The sequence below is a fragment of the Nicotiana sylvestris genome, chromosome 8 (assembly GCF_000393655.2).
Source record: "Nicotiana sylvestris chromosome 8, ASM39365v2, whole genome shotgun sequence".
In the NCBI taxonomy this organism is placed as follows: Eukaryota; Viridiplantae; Streptophyta; class Magnoliopsida; order Solanales; family Solanaceae; genus Nicotiana; species Nicotiana sylvestris.
In genome coordinates, this window is record NC_091064.1 from 148,830,889 (window position 1) to 148,855,742 (window position 24,854).

General features: G+C 35.9%; 3 protein-coding genes across 3 annotated transcripts; 2 read left to right on the top strand and 1 right to left on the bottom strand.

Moving 5' to 3' along the window:
* Positions 1-15,000: 15,000 nt before the first annotated feature.
* LOC138875827 (uncharacterized) lies at positions 15,001-16,863 on the top strand. The gene is made up of 3 exons (XM_070154699.1): positions 15,001-16,160; positions 16,409-16,703; positions 16,849-16,863. Exons 1-3 carry the CDS (start codon positions 15,001-15,003, stop codon positions 16,861-16,863), a joined length of 1,470 nt encoding a protein of 489 aa, XP_070010800.1.
* On the top strand, positions 16,863-17,790 carry LOC138876551 (uncharacterized). The gene is made up of 2 exons (XM_070155674.1): positions 16,863-17,153; positions 17,237-17,790. Exons 1-2 carry the CDS (start codon positions 16,887-16,889, stop codon positions 17,696-17,698), a joined length of 729 nt encoding a protein of 242 aa, XP_070011775.1. The 5' UTR covers positions 16,863-16,886; the 3' UTR covers positions 17,699-17,790.
* Positions 17,791-19,246: 1,456 nt separating this feature from the next.
* On the bottom strand, positions 19,247-23,873 carry LOC104219306 (uncharacterized). Its single transcript, XM_070154700.1, has 11 exons — positions 22,998-23,873; positions 22,765-22,914; positions 22,573-22,671; positions 21,996-22,272; positions 21,736-21,918; positions 21,527-21,670; positions 21,296-21,442; positions 20,767-21,193; positions 20,378-20,507; positions 19,755-20,266; positions 19,247-19,672 (listed from the first exon to the last, which is right to left on the bottom strand). Exons 1-11 carry the CDS (start codon positions 23,871-23,873, stop codon positions 19,447-19,449), a joined length of 3,171 nt encoding a protein of 1,056 aa, XP_070010801.1. The 3' UTR covers positions 19,247-19,446.
* Positions 23,874-24,854: the final 981 nt, after the last annotated feature.

Consider the following 24,854-nt stretch of genomic DNA (forward strand, 5'->3'; position numbering starts at 1 on the left):
AACCTTCACACTATTATTTTCTTTTCCCAATTTCTTCTATTATCCACAAGCCAATCAACATGCAAATTCGAAGCAATAAATGCACAAGTAGCAAGTAGAATGCATCAGGATGGTCTTTTCTTTTCAGGTACACCTGTCCTAGACAGACCCAACCCCTGTGTTGAGCCTCCTAAGTCAAATGCACGTGATGCAAACAAACGTTCCTACTAGGGATCCGGCATGAGGCTTTGTTATACTAGTTTTAAAAGCTGGGTTTATTGTTCTAGACCTGGCTTACCCGAGCGGACAACTCGAGCCGGGGGAGGGAAGCGTACCGGGAATACAGAAGCTTCACTGGCTTAGCAACTTGTCCGAACCTCGTTCTAAAATGGGATAAGACTCTAGACAGAAGAGAAGTCACACTAAGTGTACCCTTCTCCATGATTTAGAAGGCTCAGAGAGAGGAAGAGTTTCATAGCAATTTATATACAGTTCACAGAATATCAAAGCGGTAAAAGCATTTAGCACATTAGGCTCAAACATGTAGGAAAATCAGATAATAGGTAAAGCCAATCATAATAGCTATTCTAAGCTCGAATTCTTGAACCCTGAACCAGAGATTTTGGGTTCGATCCCCAGTAGAGTTGCCAGAGCTATCACACCTCCTTTTTACCACCCGAGAGGGATATAGGAGTTTTTCCAATTAAAGTGACATAAATCGAAATGGGATTATTTTATTTAAGTTCAGAGTCACCACTTGGGATGGTTTGTTTCTGGTGTCCCAAGTCACCGATTTATTTTAAAATCCCAATTCGAGGAAGATTCGACTTTCTTTTTGAAGTATGTGAACCAGAAATTTTAAGTAAGGAATTCTGTTAACCCAGGAGAAGGTGTTAGGCATTCCCGAGTTCCGTGGTTCTAGCACGGTCACTTAAACCATTATAATCAATATATTATCTGATTTTAATACATGTTTTAACCTATGGTACAATTTTTAACTTATTACCCGTTTTTAATTAATTTAAAAGAAGATTTAACGTCATTTACATCATGTCTTTGGATCGTGCTACATGAAATGCACCCGCAATCCGAAACACATCTTATTCAACGTTGTTGAGATTTGGATTTGGGTCACATGAAATGCACACCCGAGTTTAGGAAGGTAATATTATTAGAATAACGCGCCTAAAGCAACTACGCACTTTCAAATTTGTGAGGGCCACGAAAAATTCAACTAAATGGCTTACCTCGATTTCTAGTAATTAAAAATAAATAAAAGAGGGCCATGCATTTTGAGATTTTATTTGGCACGATACACCTCGACTAATTAAGGACCTAATTAATTAAGGAAGGCTTAATAGAATTCTAATCATTTTTGACTCAAGGTTCGAACCTACTTATCATCTAACGGACCTTGTGCTGAATGACCAATTATCTAAAGAGAAGTTGCTTCACCAACAACTACTAAACAAAGGACTGGGTTCGACAAAGCAGACCCAATTGGTGTAAAGTATACGATCCCCTTTTGCCGGCCTCTTCAAGCTTGGGCCCAAAATTAGCCCAAGATTTAGTGAGATGACAAACACCAAGTGACATGGGGACATGTAATTAAATCAAAAAGATAAACATTCATCAGCTGGGCCAGCATTAGGCCCAACGCTTAGAGCCAAACAATTTGCAAAACCAATTAAACGCAAATCAACTATTGCTATATGAAACACGAAATCAAATTACCCTTTAAACTTCTGAATTTAAACTAATCAAGTACATCAACTAACTGAGTTTCCAATTTTATCTTTTATGCATTTTTGGATCAAATCTGCTGTGAAGAAAATCTAGCAGTAAACAAACGAACTACTGGGCTCAAGAAACAAGCCCGAGTAGCAATGGTATATCGTCCTCCCTTGCTAATGATTTCAAAGTCCAGGCTCAAGAAACCCAAACCTTGCCAAAGTCACAGCTGAGGATCAGGACTCAATATCGAGTCCTTGCCAGCAACGAAAATGCCAATCGCACCCAACAACAACATGATAAGCTTCATCACTCCACACTAAATGGAACGTAAGGAAATTTCAAAAGCTACTAAAATCATATGCTCAACTTTAACTACACTGATAATTAAATCGACAAATATTCATGCTTGAGTTCAAACCTAAGCTAAACTTACAAACACAACCTGAAACTTCAACCCAATTAACTCTTTTTCAATATCATCAGTAACAAAATCTGGGGAACTAGCACAATTTGCTTGAATCCAAAAATCAACACCCAAACTCTTAGAGAGCACAAGTTCATTTATGCAGCATACTAAAGACATGAGATAGCTAAGATAACATGTATAATTCAGGACTTATTATAGAACATTAAAGAAATAGAGGAAAACAAATGAAATGACATTCAAAACAACTTGTATTCAGTCAGGCCTCAACTTGAAATACATGTTCTTAGTCACTTGTTGACAATAGTTTGAGGAAATACCTGGTAATGAACAGGGAAAACAGAAGAGGTGAAGAAATTAGCAATCAAGCAGCAACAGAAATCAATTTAAAACCAGCAATGAAACAGGATTATGACAGCAGCTCAAAACCAGGCTTTAAAATCCAAAACTCAAGCCATTTTAACCAAGTGCAAGGTCTTTGAAACTTTCACAAATTTCAGCTAACCAATGAAATCAAAGAACACTAAAACCAAACAGAATTCTCAGCTTTCCAAAATGCAGGGATCTCAGTATTATCTTTCGAAGCTTTTTAAATCTAGCCATTTCTAACTTTTCAGAATTTTTCAGTCCCTAAAATCTCTGCCTTGAGCCTGAAGAAAGGGTGCCTTTATAGGCAAACTTTTAGGGCAGCAGAATGAATTCAGTTTTTTGCACTTTTACCCTTTTGATATTTTCATTCTTGCTTAGATAGCCTTAGGTTCAGAAATCAAATTTCACATTAGTCCCCACCCCAGCTTCTAGGAAGCTTCCTCAATCAGTTAAAAGAGATTCTCTCACCTAAATTTCCTAATCTACCCTTTAAGACCCTGTTATTTACCCCCGAAACCCATGGGTCATGGGTCAAATTGACCCAATCGTTAAACCAAATATGGACTCAATTCTAACCCAATGACCTAAATCAACCCCTTGGAGTGAGGTCTGAAATGGATTCAAAGCCCAAACAGTAAAATGAAACAAAATCAAATCAGTAAACAAACAAAGGGAAAAACACTCAGATGATTTCGAAAACTAAAACCTACACTAATTGACTGATTACTAAACACAAGTGATCATGGAATTAACTAATTTATTAAACCAGAATAAACCTATATAAGTTAAACTAGATGACTAAACAAAAAAATAGGAGAATCAGGGGTTCAAATGATGCAACTAAAAAAAACTTAACGGACCAAAAAAAATCAGAGAAACAGCTTTTACGATTTGAAAATTAAACAGAAGGGAACAAACGAACAGAAACGATTTAAACTCAGAAAATTGGTCGAGCTTTCAGACAGAGTAAAAAAAATCTAACTAAAGAGAGGAAGAGGAAAAGAAGATGAAACAAACAAAAGATGAAAACACTTACCAAATCAGAAATCAAAGACCCATCAGAGACATTGAATTAACAAAACTAATGTCGATCATTTGTTCTTTGTCAAGAACAACTGAACGACATCAGTTTTTCTTGAATCAAAACTTCAAAACTCGAAAGAAACAGCACCCTATGATCATGCATGCCACTGGGTTTGATGGAAAATAATTTTAGACTTTTAGGGTTCGAATTCAGATTTAAGATTCGAGAAGTTCTGGACATATTTAAGGGAAAACAATTAGAGATTTGGTATGAGGGAGTTATGGAGGTTCTATGGTGTGAATTTGGGGTCGATTGGGGGTGGCACCGCCGGCTGGAGACGGTGGAAAGTTAGGGTGGCGCTAGGGTTTGGTGGGGTGTTCTCTGAACTGGGGAAGATGAGAGACGATGAGGGGGGGACGGGGTCTTGTTCGGACATATATATGTCAAATGACCCCAGCTTCCCCACCGTTGGATCTTGGAACCTCGACGGCCCAGATTGAACTCAAATTAAACGGGGTCGTTTTGATGAGAAGGGGGGCTGAACCGGGTAGGAACGGGTATGGGCCGGGTATTTGGGTGGTTTTGGATGGGTATTTGGTGGGTTGGCCTAAAATTGGGTCTTTTATTAGAACTCTCTTTTTTATTTCATTTTTTTCATGTTCAGATTTTGTTATTTATAATTACCAATTAAAAGGTAAAATCTAACTAAATTTCAAAACTAAATTAATAGACTAATTGCTTCTCCAAAATTAACTAGATCCTAAATTAAGAGAAAACTATAAAAATTCAAAAGCTAAAATGCAAAATGAACTATTTTTGTCATTTTCTTTCATTTTTTATAACATTAATTAACTAGTTAGCCTAAAATATAAAATAGGACCCTAAATTCTAATGCAACCTATTTTTGTATTTTTATACATTAAATAAATTAAACATGCACACAAAAATGCAAACAAACACAAAATCATGCAATAATTCCTAAAATCAAATACTTAAAAGAAAAATCCTAATTTTGGGAATTCTATGGGAGTAATTCATGCGAGGCAAAAATCACGTGCTCACAGAAGCTAGGCTATTGGGGACAGATTTGGTTCAGGATGCCTTAGAGAAGGTGAAGGTGATTCAGGAGAGGCTTCGTACAGCGTAGTCACGACAGAAGATTTATGCGGACCGGAAGGTCCGAGATGTGTCCTACATGGTTGGTAAGAAGGTCTGCTGAAGGTTTTGCCCATGAAGGGTGTTATGATATTTGGGAAGAAAGGAAAGTTGAGTCCGCGGTCGATTGGGCCTTTTGAGGTACTTCGGAGGATCGGGTAGGTGGTTATGAGCTTGTTTTGCCACTCATCTTGTCGAGTGTGCATCCGGTATTTCATGTTTCTATGCTCCGGAAGTATATTGGGGATCCATCTCATGTTTTGGACTTCAGCACGGTTCAATTGGATGATGATTTAACCTATGATGTGGAGCCAATAGCTATTTTGGGTCGTCAGGTTCGGAAGTTGAGGTCAAAGGATATAGCTTCAGTGAAAGTGCAAGGGAGAGGTCGGCCGTAGAGGAGGCTACCTGGGAGACCGAGCGGGAGATGCGGAGCAGATATCCTCACCTATTCGAGGTTTCAGGTATGTTTCTTAACTCATTCGAGGACGAACGTTTATTTAAGTTGGGGAGGATGTGACGACCCGGCCAGTCGTCTCATGAGTTACCGCTCCATTTCCCCCCATTTCTGCTTCTTTATGCTTCGTTATTCGTGTTTTAGGTGATCGGGTTGATTAGAATGAGTTCGGAGAGGATTTGGTAAGAAATGAGACACTTAGTCTCTTTTAAGAAGGTTTAAGTTGGAAAAGTCAATTGTGTGTTGACTTATGTGTTAGAGGGCTCGGATGTGAGTGTTGATGGTTCGTTTAGCTTCGGGAGGTGATTTATGACTTTGGAGTGTGATCGGAATTGGTTTCGGAGGTCTGGTGTAGAATTAGGCTTGAATTGACGAAGTTAGTATTTTGGCGATTTCCGGTTGGTAGGTGAGATTTTGATCCGAGGGTCGGAATCGAATTCTGAGTGTTGCAATAGCTTCGTTGTGTCATTTGGGATGTGTGTGCAAAATTCAGGTCATTCGGACGTGGTTTGGTTGGGTTTTCAATCGAAAATGTATTATCGGAAGATTTCTCAAAAACTAGGCTTGAATCCGATGTGTTTCGGGTAATTTGATGTTGTTTGAGGTGATTTGATCATTGGAAAAAGTTTGAATAAGGTATTGGGACATGTTGGTGCTTTTGGTTGAGGTCCCGGGGGCCTCAAGGTGAATTCAGATGGTTAACGGGAAGATTTTGGACTTAAGAGATCTCAGAAGTTGTTGCTTCTGGTATTTCCGCACCTGCGGATTGGGGACAGCAGGTGCGGTTCCGCACATGCAGAAAAAGAGCCACAGAAGCGGTTTGGGAAGAATAGCCAGGGACCGCAGATGCGGCATATGTACCGCACCTGCGGAGTCGCAGATGCGGCTCGTGGACTGCAGATGCGAAACCTGGCCCCCTAAGTGATTTTCGTAGATATGGAGGAATTACCGTAAAAGCGGTACTGTAGGAGCGGTGGTGGGATCGCAGATGCGAAAACCCCTGGGCAAAAAGTTTATAAGTCATTTTATCTGCAATTTTGAGCCATTTTTCCTCCATAGCTGAGTATTTTGAGAGCTTTGTGAAGGTGATTAAAGAAGTATTTAAGGAGAATTGATAGGAGGTAAGATTTTCGAACCTAAAACTCGAATCTATTGTGAAATTAACCTAGAAATTCTTGGAACTTAAGCTAAAAATGGAAGAACTAGGGCTTGTGATTTTGAACTTTTGAATTGGGATTTGAAGGACCATTTGAGATCGGAATTGAGAACTTTTGGTATGTATGAACTCGTGGGGTGATAAGGAATCTAATGATGTGAAAATTTCCGAGTTTTGAGAAGTGGGCCCGGGGCTCGGGTTTTGCTAATTTCGGGATTTTTGATATTTTTCGATTGTTTTCGCTTGGGTTTTGTTCCCTTAGCATATTGTAATGTATTCGTTCTGATTTTGGATAGATTTGACGTGCGTGGAGGCCGATTCGAGGGGCAAAGGCATCGCGAGCTAGAGTTGTAGCCGGTTCGAGGTGAGTAATGATTGTAAATGATGTCCTGAGGGTTGGAAACCCCGGATAGCACATTGTAGTGCTATATTGAGGTGAGACACGCGCTGGATGATGAGCGTGGGGTCTTTAATTACTGGGGATTGCGACTTGGTCCGTCCCGATCGATGATTTTACCACATATTTGACAGAAACTTATTTGTTATCATCATGATTTGGGCTGATTGCCATATATGGGTTTTGTGCCAACTATTTGAATCCTTCGGGGATTTTTATCACTGTTTCCTCACTGTTTTGACTTATAATTTGAACTCAGTCCTGTTGGTATCTACTATTTTACGAACTCAGCCACCTTTACTTAGATCTGAAACTTAAATGATATTTCTAAATGATGTTTTGGGCTGAGAACTACTGTTTTACGAATGCCCGAGGGGCTTGTGATGATTTTCGGACTGAGTGAGGCCGAGGGCCATATATGAGGATATGATGAGTGATATGAGGCTGAGGTCCTGAGATACTTTATATTCCACGGGGTGGCTTGAGTGATGTGAGGCCGAGTGCCGGGTGATGTGAGGCCGAGTGCCGAGAGATGATACCACGAGGTTGCTTGATATAGCGCTTGGGCCGTAAGGGGCCCTTCCGGAGTCTGCACACCCACAGTGAGCGCGGGTACCCATCATGATCTGAGAGTGAGCCCGAGGGGCTGATACTGTACTGAGCATGAGCCCGAGGGGCTGATACTGTTCTGAGCGATTGTTACTATGCCCGAGGGGCGTATTTCTACTTGTTATTTACCTGCTAAATTACCTGTTTTACTTAGTTTAAAGGAATTTCATTTGACTTCTTCATGGATTTACTGCTTTAAATGATCTTACTGCTTGATATAGAATTTCTTTGTGCCTTTACGTATTTTCTTGCTTTCAGCCATTATTTATGATTATTACTCACGGAGTCAGAGTACTCACATTACTCCCTGCACCGTGTGTGCAGATTCAGGCATCACAGAGTCCGCTCCTGAGTGCTGATCCTCCCAGTCCAGGCAGTGTTTTTGGAGACTACGTGGTAGCTGTTGGCGTCCGCAGCCCCCGTGCCTCCCTTATCTTACTATTTTTATGTTCTTGAACTTCTGTATCAGATTTCGTATCTAGTAGACTGATATCCGAATTTATTAGTTGCTCATGACTTGTGACACCCTAGTTAGGGCTGTGTCGGGATGGTTTCTACTATTATTATCGTTATTTCCGCAAATTATGGCTATTATATCTTGTTTTAGAACTATTTATGGTATTTATTTATTTAAGTGAGGTGTTCTCTTTTGGTCTGGCTGGCCTTGTCTTCATGAGAGGCGCCATCACGACCGGGTTCGGGGTTAGGGTCTTGACACATGTTTGATCTATATCTATCCCCCATCGTATCAGACTGTCTTTGGTAGCTAGCCTCTGATGTATTGCTAGCTTCTATATGAATATCCATTTTGGTTGTCCTTGTTTATTGCACACTTGTTTCCTCCATGTTACTTTTTGAAATACACCTTGTAGTGATCTGTAAATTCCCCTGATTGGGCATTTCTCCATTAGCTGGACATCATCTTCATTCATTCCAGCCTTAGTAAAATACTCCTTAGCTTGAAATATCTTCTGAATTGCCTAGGAAGCATTCTTTGGTTCTACACTCCACACTGCTTGGCCTTTGACATAGTAAGTGTGTACCCAATGAACCCATAGCTTCTCCTTTCTAGTACATATATTCCATAGCAGTTTGCAGATAGCAGCTTCATTCCATAATGCCACATCTATGAAGTTCAATCCCCCTGCAACCTTAGGTGAGCAAAGTCTTTCCCAAGTTATCAAGGCCTTCTTTGTTGGTTCAGCATCTCCTGTCCACAGAAGCCTTCTACAAATGGTCTCTATGAATTGTATAACCTTCTTAGGCAGTATAAAGATCTGTGCCCAGAATGTTTGGATGGCAAACAACACACTCTTTACTTGGACTGCTCTACCTGCATATGATAAATACTTTGTTGTCCAGTTCTGAATTCTGTGCAATATTTTCTCAATTAGTGGTTTACATTGTATAGCTGATAGTCTCTTAGTACTCAATGGAACTCCTAGATATCTGAAAGGCAATTCTCCCTTTTTTATATCCAAGAATATCCATAATTTGTTGTTGAGTCAACTGATTTACCCCTCCAAAATATATGCAACTCTTGTTTGGATTAGCAACCACTCCTGATGCTACAGAGAATTTCTGAAAATGCTGATGCAGTATCTGCACAGATTGCACATCCCTCTAAAAAACAGTAGTAAATCATCCACAAACCCCAGTTGCACTATGTTAAACTTGGCACACCTGGGATGATATTTAAACTTCTTGTCTTCCTTCAAAGTCTTCAATGACCTGCTCAGGTATTCCATAGCTAAAACAAATAAGAATGGTGAGAGAGGATCCCCCTGCCTGAGCCCCTTTTTTGCCTCAAAAGGATCTATTGTTCTGCTGTTTATTAGAACTGAATAAGTCACTGTACTGATGCAAGCCATTATCTATCTCACAAATATTTCTGGAAAATTCAGTGACCTTAACACTTGTTCTATGTAACTCCACTCCACAGAGTCATATGTTGTTTGCATGTCAATCTTAAGCATACATCTAGGGGAGATACTCTTCCTTCTATAACCTTTCACTAGCTCATGACTCATCAAAATGTTATCTGTAATCAGCCTTCTAGGAACAAAAACAGCTTGACAGTTATCCACCAGTCTATCCATTACTCCTTGCATTCTTGTGGTTATCACTTTAGAGATGAGCTTGTATAAAACTGTACAACATGAAATAGGTCTGAAGTCTCTTATGTTTGTTGGATTCTGGATTTTTGGAATCAGTGTGATTGTTGTGCAGTTAATGGCTTTACACATGTCAGCATTCTCAAAGAAGTCTTGAACTGCTGCAGTTATTTCCTCTCCCACAATATGCCATGTCTTTTTAAAGAAGTAGGAGTTATATCCATCACACCCTGGTGCCTTGTTGTCATCAATGCCCAATAAAGCTTGCTTCACTTCTTCCCTACTGACTGGTCTGATTAACTGTAGTTGTTGACTCATGTTCAACACATTGCCATTCTTCATTATGTCATAGTTGATCATTGGTAGCTGTGTAGCTGAACTACCAAGTAGTCCCCTATCAAAATTTAGAATTTCTGCCTTCACCTCTTCAGGACTTTGCATTATATCCCCATTACTGTCAGTTAGCCTGCCAATGTTATTCCTTGCTTGTCTATTTTTCATACAAGCATGATAAAAAACTGTATTAAAATCTCCCAAATTAAGCCACTGTACTCTGGACTTCTGTTTCATAATACTCTCCTCCACCATTATCCATTTCTCCAGCTCCAATTTTGTAGTTCTTTCCAGTTCAATCTGCATTTCTCCTTAATCAAGACATCTCATTTGGTTCTGTATACTTTCTAATCTTTCTCTAGCCTCCTGTATCTTACTATCAATGCTATTGAACTTCTTTTTATTCATCTGCTTAAGTGGACCTTTTAATTTCTTAAGTTTGTTCCAAACTGTCAACATTGTTTGTCTGTTCTTCCCAAGCTCCCATCCCCTCTGCATTGTACCTTCAAAAAACTGCAAGTTTACTAGGCAATTCAAGAACTTGAAAGGTTTCCCTCCAGCTTGGCCACTTGTATCAAACTTTACGCTTAGAGGGCAATGATCAGAGAATCCAGGATTCATAGATATCCCCTCCATGTTAGGCCACATTTGTATCCATTCAGCATTTACCAAAATTCTATCAATTTTACTGTGCACATGGTTATTAGTCCACGTGTATTTTCTCCCTACTATCTTCAATTCATTTACTTTAGCATCCACTAAGAATTGTTTAAATTCCCTTGTCTCCATCTCCTGTACATGATTTCTATTGATTCTATCTTCACTAGTTAGAATTGCATTAAAGTTCTCCATTATAAGGCAGGGACTCCTTATATTGACCACTGATATTAGCATCTCCTCCCATAGATTCTTCCTGTCATGTACTGTATGCTTACCATAGACAGCACATAAGTGAAACTGGACATTCTGCTGCATTAATGTTACTTTCCCCAAAATAAATTGTTCATGATGTCTAATAATTGCATAGTCCACCAATGTAGAATCGTGTACGTTATTTAGTACATCTTTTGTGAAAGTTTGTTGCAATATTAAGGAAGGGAGCCTTCAATATTTATGAAAAAAATTGTGCTACTTGCTTGCTCGAGAAGTCAAGGCACTGATACATATGTGGGTACTTGCATTAGAATGATTTCTTTTTATATCGTTATTCTTTTAAAATCTTTTTTTATTTTGTTTTTGGAGAATAAAAATCTGTTGGGAATAAACCCCGTAAAAATAATATTCACGGTATTAGTAATAAATGCAGAACACTAAGTTATGGTTAAATCAGCAAGAATAGAAATGCAGCAATAATGACACCAAGATTTTACGTGGAAACCCTTCTAAATAAGGGAAAAAACCACAGCCAAGAAGAGCAACTTATATCACTATAGCGGGGAATTTTACACTGTCTAGTAACGAGTACAAATACTCCTAAGACCACTACACCCTCAAAAGAAAAAATACTCTTTTGCTTTTTCTATCTCACTACAATATCTCTCACGCTCTATTTTTCTTCACAGACTATTTTCTTATAGTCTGTGGAATACCTTGCTCTCTCTCACTTAGATGTATTGTCTGAGATTTTGGTGTGTTAGAAATGAGAGCCGAAGATCTCCTTTTATAGGCAAAACATCGCCTACTACACTTGACATTTTTCTTCTGCATGCCTACCATATTTGACAATGCATAAACGATGGCTACCAATTTCAAAGAAAGAGACTTAGAAGTCTTTATCAAAGCCTTAAATCATGGGATGGACCCCACAAAATCGAGAGAGGAGACATGTTAATTGAGCACACACATTTATGATAATATACATTATTGTCACTTCTATCTAGGGGTAGCAAATTGGCGGGTCAGATATGAGCAGGTCAAAACGGATAATTGAAAAACCGGATAAGTTATCCGACCCGACCCAACCGTATTTAAGACTGATAAAAGGGTTTATCCTGTGGATAATATGGATATCCATAATATCCATGACTTCTTAAATATGATCACTTATGAGCGAATTCCTTATCTTCCAAACTTGAGGAACTTCAATTTGAGGCTTTACAAATATAAAAATTAAACACATTAGTTATCCATTTGGTTAACCATTTTCTAAGTGGATAATATGGTTCTTTTTCCATATTCGATCCGTTTTTAAATGATTTATTATCCAACCAACTTTTTGATGAATAATATGGGTGGATAACTATTTTTTTAAACCATTTTGCCACCTCTACTTCTATCAAATTGGACATCGTTGGCTGATGTTTTGGTTAGCATTCTATAACAGCATACGACCTTTTATAGTTATTACCTTAGACACCAAGAAAGAGTTCCACATAATTCTTTATTTCTATCCTAGTTAATCCTGATTTGATATTAGGATTATATCGAGTTTCCCCCAATAATCGAAGATATTTCTACAAATATTGAGTATTTGATTCCATTAGTATCTGTAATGGAATATATTGTTTCCTTTGTCAAGATCCTTGTAGCATTTTTTCCCTTGTTTGTTTTCATTTTTTTAGTGAAAATGGACAGACAAGGACGAAAATGGAAACTACTCCTTTGGTTACCAGAATGAGACAGACAAGAATATCCAACTTTTTATATGGAATAGCTAATCCCGCTATTTTAATACAAAAATAATTTTCAAAATTAATTAATACCCTTAACCAAACAGGAAATAAAATACACTAATATTTTATTTTGGAATTGTTATCCTTTATCCCGCCAACCAAATGTTTCCTAATTTCATCTGTAGTGGGAAATTGCCGAATACAAATGGGAGAGAAAACTATAAAATTGTCTCTTGAGGAAACAACCATTTAGGGTAGGGAGTAGGGACATTTGCAATATGGATAAGAAATTTCCGACATGCGACTAAATATAAGTCGAGAAAGGAAATGAGCCTTCCAAATTGATGTAGCATCAAAAGTCATATGCAATAAAATGGTGGTATTTAGCTAAGAACAATGCGATGATGCCTAGTGCATCATATCAATAGGTCAAGTTAAATTATTGATTTATTTTTGAGTGAAGCAAGCAATAAATCAGGATTTTTACGAGACATGAAATAATTTTGGTGTGACACAATTGAAAGAAATCTGCTATAAAGAAGTAGATACAAAAAGAGGTACCTCATCCTGAGAATAAAATAAAGCCCAAATTTCAAAAGATCTTGGCACCTCGTATTGACCAAAATTTGAATTAGCGTTTGGACATAAATTTGTTTGAAACTTGAAAAAAAGAGTTTTAATTTTGTGTTTGAACATGTATTTTACTTGAAAAAATATTGAACTTTTATCATTGAAAGAAAAAATTTCACCCAAAAGCTGGTCCACTAGATTTTGAAACTTGAAAATATATATTCAATCTTTCTATGACCAAACGGGAGCTAAGAATCCCATTAAACTCTTTATTCTCTTTTTATTTTTCTCAATCTTTCTCATTATAGTAATTTTTTTCTATATTATTATTATTTCACTATTTTTATTTAGGGGAAGAGGGAGTTAAATGAGATTTGAGCAGTTAGTTGCGGGCGAACGGCACAAATAGCCATTAAAAGTTGTGGCTTTTATTTTAAAGCCACTGTTTTCAATGTATTTAGACTTTAGCCACTCCTTTTAAAAGGCTTATACCTGACTGGACGAAAATACCCTTCTGGTATTACTTATACCTACGCTATCAACACAAGCAGCAGTAACACAAAGAGAAGAAGCGAGAAACAGCAGCAGCGGCGATCAACTGAGGACGAACCACCATTTCTCTTCCCGATTTCAAAAATTCAGCAATCTAATCCAAAAAAAACAACATAGATAAACAGTAAGTTGTAATTTCATGTGTTTCTATCAATTTTTATTTCGCTATAGTTATACTTTTTTAGATCTGTATTGTTTTGATTATATATTAGATAAGAATTTGATTTTTTTTGAATTTCTGGATTGATAAATTTATAGACACCGCCTCCTATGATAATTCTGTATTCCGGACATAGTGTCTTCATTTTGGAAATTGAATTCAAAAAAATAAGAACACTATGTCCTTAACTTTGATTCTACTGGCCTCATTTTGCAAATTGAATAAAAAAACTTAAGGACAAAATGTCCTTCACTTTGTTGTTGTTCTTCTGTATACAAAGTCCTGTAGCTTGAGTTTCAAATTGTATGTTTTAATTTCTGGTTCAAATGTTAAGGACTGACAGTCCTTAACTTTTAAATACATTGTTTAAATGTTAAGGACTAGCAGTCCTTAACTTTTAATTCCATGTTTAAATGTTAAAGGACAGACAGTCCTTAGCTTTTAATTTCTGGTTCAAAAGTTAAGGACTAGCAATCCTTAAGTTTTAATTCCATGTTTAAATGTTAAGGACTGGCAGTCCTTAACTTTTAATTTTAATTCCATGTTTAAATGTTAAAGGACAGACAGTCCTTAGCTTTTAATTTCTGGTTCAAAAGTTAAGGACTAGCAATCCTTAAGTTTTAATTCCATGTTTAAATGTTAAGGACTGACAGTCCTTAACTTTTAATTCCATGTTTAAATGTTAAAGGACAGACAGTCCTTAGCTTTTAATTTCTGGTTCAAAAGTTAAGGACTAGCAATCCTTAAGTTTTAATTCCATGTTTAAATGTTAAGGACTGACAGTCCTTAACTTTTAATTCCATGTTTAAATGTTAAAGGACAGACAGTCCTTACCTTTTAATTTCTGGTTCAAAAGTTAAGGACTGGCAGTCCTTAACTTTTAATTCCATCTTTAAAAGTTAAGGACTGGCAGTCCTTAACTTTTAATTCCATGTTTAAATGTTAAGGACTGACAGTCCTTAGCTTTTAATTTCTTGTTCAAAAGTTAAGGACTGACAGTCCTTAACTTTTAATTCCATGTTTAAAACTTAAGGACTGACAGTCCTTAACTTTTAATTTCATCTTTAAAACTTAAGGACTGGCAGTCCTTAACATTTAATTCCATGTTTAAATGTTAAGGACTGGCAGTTCTTAACTTTAATTACATGTTTAAATGTTAAAGGACTGGCAGTTCTTAACTTTAATTACATGTTTAAATGTTAAGGACTGGCAGTCCTTAACTTTAATTACATGTTTAAATGTTTAGGACAGACAGTCCTTATCTTGGTCTTGCACTTACAGTACACCTGTTCTTAATTCTACAAGGATTGTTTTATAACGTATGTCCTTTGTTTCCCATTCTCTTGACTTGTAGGATGGAAACAATATGCATAATAGTTGCTTTTAATGGTAGATGGACTGAAGACTATAAATATCTTGATCATCAAACAAAGCTTTTCCTAGCACCTGAGTCAATTCAGTTTGAAGATTTCGTTAAACAGATTTTTGAGCTTATTGAATTGGATAGTGAAAAGTTTGAAATAGTGATATGGTTTGATATCAACCTTGGAACAAGCAAAGGAATGCTTGTATCCAAAGATTTAGATCTTCACACATGTATAGAGTTGCTAAAAACTCATTCACTCTTCAAGAGCTGTCGTTTCATAGTTGATATTTCGGAAAGAGTTTTTGCATCAACAAGCAATGAACATGCCAACACAAAAACTCAACATGACAATCAAGAGCGATGCCAACAGATAGTTGAAGTAGATATGGTTGAAGCTCAACCATTAAATGAAGAGGTGCATCAAACATTTGATTCTATTCAAGTAGAAGGACAAAGCATTATAGAGATTGACAACGAACAAGCTTTGGGTATTCAAGTCTTAGAGAGTGCACCGGTAATCGAAGTAGTTGCTGACAAAACCTGCACTCAAATAACTAAACGAAGATCAAATTTGAAACAAAAAGAATCCCCAACTACGATATTAAGAGAAAATGCTTCTTTGGATCAAATAAAAGTCGGATCAGTATTTGACAAGAAGAAGAGCATAATTAATTGTTTTTCTAATGTAGCAATCAAAGGACATTTTGAATTCAAAGTTGTTAGATCAAGCTCAACAAGATATTCGTTGACATGCAATGATGATAGGTGTCGTTGGTGTGTGCGTGCTTTCAGAATTAAAGACTCAACATTATTCAAGATAGTAAAGCTTGAGAAAAAGCATGACTGCTCTGTTAACACTAGGAAAGCAGATCAAAGGCATGCTACTTCAAAGTTGATTAGTGGTTACATTATCGATAATCTTCGGGACCCAAGATTTGAAGTTACACCAGCTTTTGTCATGGCAGAGATGCAAAAATTGCATGGACTAGACATTGGATATCACAAGGCGTGGCGTGCTATTCAACATGCTTCCGCTTTAATAAGAGGAAGTCCCGAAGAAAATTATGAATTATTGTGTTCATACTTGTATATGATGACAAGTAAAAACCCGGGAACTTATACTAACATAAAGATAGACGACAACAACAGGTAAACAATTTAGGACATGCTGTCTTTAGCCTTGTTAACTTTTGAGTTATAACCAGAAGTTGAGGACTGCCTATCCTTAAGTTTTGAACTTGTAATTAAAAGTTAAGGACTTCCAATCCTTAAGTTTTGAACTTTGAAATAAAAGTTAAGGACAGCATGTCCTTAACTTTATAACTTGTAAATGTAAGTTAAGGACTGACTGTCCTAAACTTCGGGTATTTTAACCTTGTTTTATATTGTATTTTTAGGTTTTTTTATATGTTTTACGCGTATGGATCATCGATAGCTGGTTGGAATCATTGTAGACCAGTGATTGCTATTGATGCGACTTTTTTGAAGTCAAAATATCGTGGTGTTTTAATGATTTCAGTTTCAAAAGATGCAAATAACCAAATTTTCCCATTAGCCTTTGGAATAGCAGAATCTGAAAACAACAATTCCTATGAGTGGTACTTTAGTCAGCTTCGCAATGCAATTGGGAGCCGTGAGAATTTGATTTTTTTATCAGACAGGCATCAAGCTATTGCAAATGGCATTGTAAAGGTATATCCTGAAAGCCATCATGGGATTTGCATCTATCATTTGGAGCAGAACCTAAAGCGAAGAAAGGTGAAAAGTGAGGTCATAAAACTTTTTCAAAGTGCTGCAAGAGTATACAAGCGTAAAGAATTTGACATATACATGTCAGATATTGCAAATGTAGATAAGAAAACTTATGACTACTTGATGGAAGAACCACCGGAAAGATGGGCACGTTCTTGTAGTCCACAACGAAGATATGACATGCTCACAACAAATATAGTTGAGTCGATGAATTCAGTGCTATTAGAAGCAAGGGAGCTGCCTATACTAAGAATGATGGATTTCATTCAAGTGAAGCTACAACATTGGTTTTATGAAAGAAGAAATAAAGCAGAAGGAACATTTTATGATGTTTCTTGTTGGGTAGAGGAGGAATTGAAGAACAGAATAGATTTAGCATTTACTTTGAACGTAAGTATTATGTTTTATGTTTATATTATGATTTTGACATTTTTTAACATAATGTACTCACTTATAATTTTTCAACATTGAAGGTCTTCCCTGTTGATTCATGGCGTTCTAGAGTTGAAGAAGAAGGAATAACTTTCTTGGTGGACTTAAACAAAAGAACATGTGATTGTTTTCAATTTCAACTTGATGAATTACCATGCATACATGCAATTGCAGCTATCGAGAAGAGAAACATCAAGAAGTCTGACTTTTGTTCGCACTGGTACTTAAAGGAATCTTGGCTGAAAACATATGAAAGACAAATACATCCTGTAGGACATACTGATTCATGGATTGTACCAGAGAGTGTTAAGTCACAAATTGTTAAACCTCCAGATTTCAAAGTGCCACCAGGTAGAAGGCAAAAGAAAAGGCATATTCCTGCTACCGAGCCATCAAAAATAACATTCAAATGTGGTCGTTGCAGAAGAATTGGTCATAATAGAACAGCTTGTATATATTCTCCGGCACTCCATCCATTTTCAAGAAAGCATAGAGAAGAGTAGAAATATACACTTATGTTTATCGACTCTTTTAAGTTTTTGCTATAGATTGTATTCATTATTATTCTAATTTGAGCGGATGCCTAGATTTTCAATATTTATATCTTGTTACGTTCTTTTAATTTCTTTTGAGTTCAACAATTAAAAGTTATTAACAGGAGTCAGTAAGTTCAACTTGCAATTTTGAAAACGTAATGACTGTCTGTCCTTAACTTTGAATTTCAAGTTCAAAAGTTAAGGACATGTTATAGTCTCATGTTAAAAACTTAAGGACTGTCTGTCCTTAACTTTGAATTTTAAGTTCAAACGTTAAGGACATGAGGTCCTTAAGTTATAGTCCCATATTAAAAACGTAATGACTGTCTGTCCTTAACTTTGAATTTCAAGTTCAAAAGTTAAGGACATGAGGTCCTTAAGTTATAGTCCCATGTTAAAAACTTAAGGACTGTCTATCCTTAACTTTGAATTTCAAGTTCAAAAGTTAAGGATATGAGGTCCTTAAGTTATAGTCCCATGTTAAAAACTTGAGGACTGTTTGTCATTAACTACAGGAGTCCTTAAGTTTGAAATACAAGTTAAATACTTAAGGACTGTCTGTCCTTAACTTTAAATTTTAAGTTCAAATGTTAAGGACATGAGGTCCTTAAGTTATAGTCCCATGTTAAAAACTTGAAGACTGTCTGTCCTTAACTTTGAATTTTAAGTTCAAACATTAAGGACATAGGTCCTTAAGTTATAGTCCCATGTTAAAAACTTGAGGACTGTTTGTCATTAACTACAAGAGTCCTTAAGTTTGAAATACAAGTTAAAAACTTAAGGACTGTCTGTCCTTAACTTTAAATTTTAAGTTCAAACGTTAAGGACATGAGGTCCTTAAGTTATAGTCCCATGTTAAAAACTTGAGGACTGTCTGTCCTTAACTTTGAATTTTAAGTTCAAACGTTAAGGACATGAGGTCCTTAAGTTATAGTCCCATGTTAAAAACTTGAGGACTGTCTGTCCTTAACTTTGAATTTTAAGTTCAAACGTTAAGGACATAGGTCCTTAAGTTATAGTCCCATGTTAAAAACTTGAGGACTGTTTGTCATTAACTACAGGAGTCCTTAAGTTTGAAATACAAGTTAAAAACTTAAGGACTGTCTGTCCTTAACTTTAAATTTTAAGTTCAAACGTTAAGGACATGAGGTCCTTAAGTTATAGTCCCATGTTAAAAACTTGAGGACTGTCTGTCCTTAACTTTGAATTTTAAGTTCAAACGTTAAGGACATAGGTCCTTAAGTTATAGTCCCATGTTAAAAACTTGAGGACTGTTTGTCATTAACTACAGGAGTCCTTAAGTTTGAAATACAAGTTCAAAAGTTAAGGACATGAGGTCCTTAAGTTATAGTCTCATGTTCAAAACTTAAGGATTGTCGGTCCTTAACTTTGAATTTCAAGTTCAAAAGTTAAGGACATTTGGTCATTAACTTTGAATTTGAAGTTCACTTACACTTAGTCATGAACAAATACTAACAAACTCAATGGACAAATCAACAGTTGAGAGAAACAACGAAATAAATAACAAAATGCCTTGACATAACTTTTGAAATTGTAATTTTGCATAGCTGTTACAAAAAATTACGCTATGCCAACAAAACAAAATATAAGTGCCTTTTCACAAATTTACAGAATATTTCAGAACTATCCTAAACTGGCATAATTCAGATGTCACCTTTACAGCAATTTTATACAAAAATAACACCACAATTTCTTTACAACTCCTTTGGACAGAATGTTTCATTTTCACTCTCATAATCATCACCAACATTTTCTGGTGGAGTATCATAACCAGAATTTCTTTTCCATTCACCATGTGCCCAAAGATTTGCAGCAAGTTCTTTTCGAAAGTCTTTTATGTCTTCGGATTGGAATTGCTGCACGTCCTTTCCAATCATCAGCAACTCGGCTAATTTGACCAGGAATGCACCACAATCAGTCCTAAGAGAAATGTAAGATATGCAGTGAATTAAACAATAAATCTTAAGTACATATAAATAATATAACAAATAATAACACGTACGATCCAGTTTGGTGTGGTGATCTTTGCCACTGTATATCAAATTTGTTGAAGACATTCCCAAAAGACTTGTGATTTTTGTCAAACTGTGAGAACTTTAGCAAATGGGGGATCATGCGTGCATACATTTGCATGTAGTTCATTCCTGCTTCATATGGCTCACTGTATATGGAATCATATACATCAATCTTTTTTTGATTCAAGTCCAATACTCCCAACAAAAAGTGTGTCACAGCTTCATCATCTTCTGAAGGAAGCCGACATGGAAAAAAGATTTTGTCACCCTCAGTCCATGCAATTCCACATCTACGGCTGTCCCCCCACACATATGGTGTCAGAAATAACTGATTATCACCAGCACACCAAAACTCATCACTAGCATCTTCACTGAAATCTTTATACACAAGTGCCATATAATTATCAAAAAGAACATCAGTAGTTGTGCATCGAAAACGATGATCGCGAGGGTGGTAGAATTCCTTCTTTCTCAGATAATAGAGAGCAATGTCAATATGCTTCATAAAAAGGCAAAAAATAAAACAAATCAATAACAAATCAGTCATAAAATAATGAAAAAAATGATAAATTAATAATAGAAAAAATAAATGCCTTGTGAATTATCTAACCTTATCATCAAGAACAAATTTGCTATCTGAAAGCTCAAGGAAAAACATTTTGCTACTGATTTTTTGATGATACAATTTGTATGGTTTTTTCCTCAAACTATTATCATCAGCATATAAATCAATTTGTCCCCTGAAAATTTTGAAAATGGTCAAGTTAGAATTTTGAAAACTTTAATCTATAACTTAAGGACCAAGTGTCCTTAGCTTTTGAATTTGATACTCAAACTTAAGGACTGCATGTCCTTAGCTTATGAATTTTGAATTCAAACTTAAGGACAAGAAGTCCTTAAGTTTTAAACTTGAATCTATAAGTTAAGGACAGTTAGTCCTAAAATTAGTCTTACAATCACAGAAGTTAAGGATGTAGTGAAACACATTAAGAGACTTACTCTTTTTTGCGACCTCTCCTTTTCTCCTTGCCCAACCACACAATGAATTTCTTCACTAATTTTTCATCTTCTTTGGCATAATGAAAAATACACCTACGAGTATAGGTTGATTTTATCCAACCTGAACTCTTCAGAGTATTTTGATTGTCTGCCTTGGAACTTACTGCTTTTCCTTCCTTATCAAAAGGAGATTTCAACTGCCAGCTTAACTTCTTGTTCCTTTTACCTCGACCAAGTTCTTCTTCAACATTTCCTTCACCCTCCATAGTCAAAGTCGCATCAATGTCCATTTGTATACTTGGAGGAGTAGGAGTAAGAAGAGAAAATGACGGACCATCATAACCAATACTGTCTCTCTTTCTTTTCCTTGTATATTGGTTAAGATTGTCATCATTGGTGTCCTCTTTATTTTCCTCTGCTGGCGACACTATATATATATATATACATATTCATATTAGTTTTCTGCAACAGGTCAAATGAAGAGACAAAATTTCAATTGTACATATAATAATTAGGGCACAATCAGTACCTGTCTTCTCCGCAGTACCTTCTTGTGTTTTTTCAAGAGACAACTCAGCTAAAATATTGCGTGCAACATTTTCTTTTTCTTGCAATTCCACATTTTCTTTATCTTGCAGTTGTTCACCATGATCTTTAGATGCTTGTTGACAAGATTCTACAAAAATATTTACAACAGCTAACATGTTAATAATCTTTAATTAAAACAAACATATATAAAATTAAAAAAGCACTACCTAACCATTTGCAATATCCAAGAACATTCCACCTACATCATCATCATCACAAGTTGCATCTATAGATTTGGAACCAATCTCACTTCTGCCTATGTCTTGAGATTGTAGTCCAGTTTTCTCTTGATACTGCACTCCAGCTTCTTCGCTTGCTGCTTCAAAAGATACAATATATAATGAAATAAAGATACAATATATAATGAAAATTTTATCTAACCTTGACTGGCACAAGTTTGAACTCCAAATTTTTCTTTGTATGACAGCGGTGTAGAGAGATCATACGTTCCTTCTAAGCATTTGCATACAATCTCGCTGACACTTGTCCCCAATGGACTTGTTAAATCCTCCTGTGATTGCAATCCACAAACTCTACAAATTTTCTCCGGCACTCCACAAACTTCTGCATGCACATGCATAGTTTATATGTATTAATCTATTGAATATACATTTCAACGAAAATCAAAATCTATAACTAACCTTTCCCAATATCAGTAACATTTTCAGTTTCATCATCTAGATGTGCATCTCTAAATTCTCTTTCATACTGACCCTCTGCATGCACATCCATATAATCACGTTCAACACCACCTGCATCTTGGTTGAATATGCCAGTACGCTCAGTAGCACGACAATGATCATCAACTCCATATTTTCTAATTGGAACACTAGATTCTCTATCTGTGTTCATCTGATCAACTTTCCCAAACATGTTCATCAAAGTATCAAGCTTTGATCCTAGAGTTTTCTTTAAATCCTGAGAAAGCAACTAAGTTACAAAGAGAAGGACATGTTTAAAACTTAAGGACAGGCAGTCCTTAAGTTTGAACTTAAAGTTCAAAACTTAAGGAAATGCAATCCTTAAGTTTGAACTCCAAGTTCAAAAGTTAAGGACAAGAAGTCCTTAACTTTGAATTCCAAGTTCAAAACTTAAGGACATGATGTCCTTAAGTTTCATTTCAAAGTTCAAAAGTTAAGGACAAGAAGTCCTTATCTTTCAATTCCAAGTTCAAAATTTAAGGACACAAAATCCTAAAGTTGGACTAACTGAAATTACCTTGATTTCGTTCTCAATCTTTTTTTCTGATACAGCAATTTTCTGATTAACTCTGGTAACTTCTGCTTGCAAATCCTTCTTAAAACTCTCTGATAATCTCTGAATCAAAAAACATAATATAAAAAAAAGGTGTTCGTAAGCAAGAAATAATCAAATAAAAAACTAATACTATTCAAAGGCAGAAACACATACTCTAACAATTTCCTTAAGTACGTCTTCGTCAAATTGTGTGGAAGAAGACCTTGAGCCTTGATCTTGTGAAACTGGCTCCTCCACACAAAGAGGTTGTGTATCTTCTTCTTCCACGGAAATAAAGGGTGACACCTCAATCAACTTAAACACCTATTATATAAGAAAAACTAAACATAAGTATACATAACTAAAACAAATAAACAAAAAAAGAGATAGTAATTACATTAACTTACTTTTTTATTATGGAAATATTTTCTACAAAGAGCATCAAATTGTGGAGACTTCATTTCAGAATAACATAACATTCGAGGATAACCAACTTCTTTGAAGTTCACAAATTGTTTCTCTTGGAAAATAGGAAGTACTTCCATAATCCAGACACAAAACGCAAAAGGAAAGCCAACTAAAGTGTAGCTATCAATATCTTTTTCTTTCTCTTTCTCCTTCTGAACATCATTCTCATTTGATTTCAAGCAACTCTTCAATGATTTTAATAGCGTCTCATAAGCAAGAGAGCCCCAGTTGAAGGAAGCGCAAAGTGCATCATCGTCAACAATTTTCATTATTTGCTCCGACACATTCCTATTTTTCCTCTTGCCCATCAAAACCGACTCAACAAAATAGAGTGTTGCCAACTTCAAAGCATCATCATCACTGCCAGCAAATGATGAAGTTGTACCATGTGGGCGACTAGAAATAAAACTATACAAATCAGCCAACTCAATTTTGTCCTTTCCAGGGAAATAGACTCTTAAAAGCCTATTCTCTTTCTCATTTAAACCTTTCATGTCAAGCGACGAATAAGACTTCAAACCAGTAATAATATGGAATGCATCACGAGTAAACTTAATATCGCGGTCAAATACCTTGAAGGTCATCGAATCAGGTTCATTACTAACAATTTCAGAAAGCAATACACAGTGCATAAGTTTACCCGAGAACTTCACACTTTGTAATCTGAAGAAGTTGCCAAACATATTTTCCCTCAATTTCTTCCATTGGCTATTCGACAGAAAACTTTTAATTGTTTCCTTATATTGAAAATCTCCTTTCCAATATACCAGAAAATTACGCCAATCGTCAAAATCAAAAAAATGATCGCCTTCCATTATAACACTAGAAAAGAAGGAAAAACAAACAAAGATTAGGACTTAACTTAAAATTTCAAGTTTAAAAGTTAAGCAAATACAATCCTTAACTTTAAATTTTAAGTGCAAACGTTAAAGAAATACAGTCCTTAACTTATACTTTCAACTTCCAAAGTTAAGGACACTTAGTCCTTAACTTCAAGTTTCATGTGCAAAAGTTAAGGACAATAAGTCCTTAACTTTAAATTGTAAATGCAAAGGTTAAGGAAATACAGTCCTTAACTTATACTTTCAACATCCAAAGTTAAGGACACTTAGTCCTTAACTTCAAGTTTCATGTGCAAAAGTTAAGGACAATCAGTCCTTAACTTTAAATTGTAAGTGCATAGGTTAAGGAAATACAGTCCTTAACATATACTTTCAACATCCAAAGTTAAGGACACTTTGTCCTTAACTTCAAGTTTCATGTGCAAAAGTTAAGGACAATCAGTCCTTAACTTTGAATTCCAACTACAAAATTTAATGTCGTTTCTTCTTTACATTTAATGAACACAGTTAACTGAAAATTCATAATCAGTAAGCTTATGAATTTCTACGACTATTTTTATGAAATATACCTACATAATCAAATATATTGAATCAACCACAAACACATTTCAAATTTCACACACTAAAAATTTATCAAAAACAGAATCACACAAAATATACTACACTGAATCAACATATAATGCTAATTTTTGAAATTTCACACATACTTCACACGGCATTGAACCAACTTACAAATAAAGAAAAACGAAGATGACGGAGAAGATGAAGGACAGAAGATGACGGAGAAGATGAAGATGAAGATGACGGAGAAGATGAAGGAGCAGAAGTTTAACTGAGATTGCAGTTTGCATACGAGGAAGATGAAGAAACGCAGAACTCTGAACGAATGAAATAAGGGTTTTCGTCGATTTTGGGATTATACAAGAAATAGAGAAAGGGTAATTGTGTCTTTTC

Bases quoted from the DNA above. Each gene is read 5' to 3' on its own strand.
- LOC138875827 (XM_070154699.1), top strand. From the start codon at position 15,001: ATGGAAACAATATGCATAATAGTTGCTTTTAATGGTAGATGGACTGAA. The intron at 16,161-16,408 runs GTAAACAATTTA...TTGTATTTTTAG, and splicing joins AAGATAGACGACAACAACAG to GTTTTTTTATATGTTTTACG.
- LOC138876551 (XM_070155674.1), top strand. From the start codon at position 16,887: ATGGAAGAACCACCGGAAAGATGGGCACGTTCTTGTAGTCCACAACGA. The intron at 17,154-17,236 runs GTAAGTATTATG...TCAACATTGAAG, and splicing joins ATTTAGCATTTACTTTGAAC to GTCTTCCCTGTTGATTCATG.
- LOC104219306 (XM_070154700.1), bottom strand. From the start codon at position 23,873: ATGGAAGGCGATCATTTTTTTGATTTTGACGATTGGCGTAATTTTCTG. The intron at 22,273-22,572 runs GTAATTTCAGTT...TTGCTTTCTCAG, and splicing joins AGATTGAGAACGAAATCAAG to GATTTAAAGAAAACTCTAGG. The intron at 21,671-21,735 runs GTTAGATAAAAT...CTTTTGAAGCAG, and splicing joins TCAAACTTGTGCCAGTCAAG to CAAGCGAAGAAGCTGGAGTG.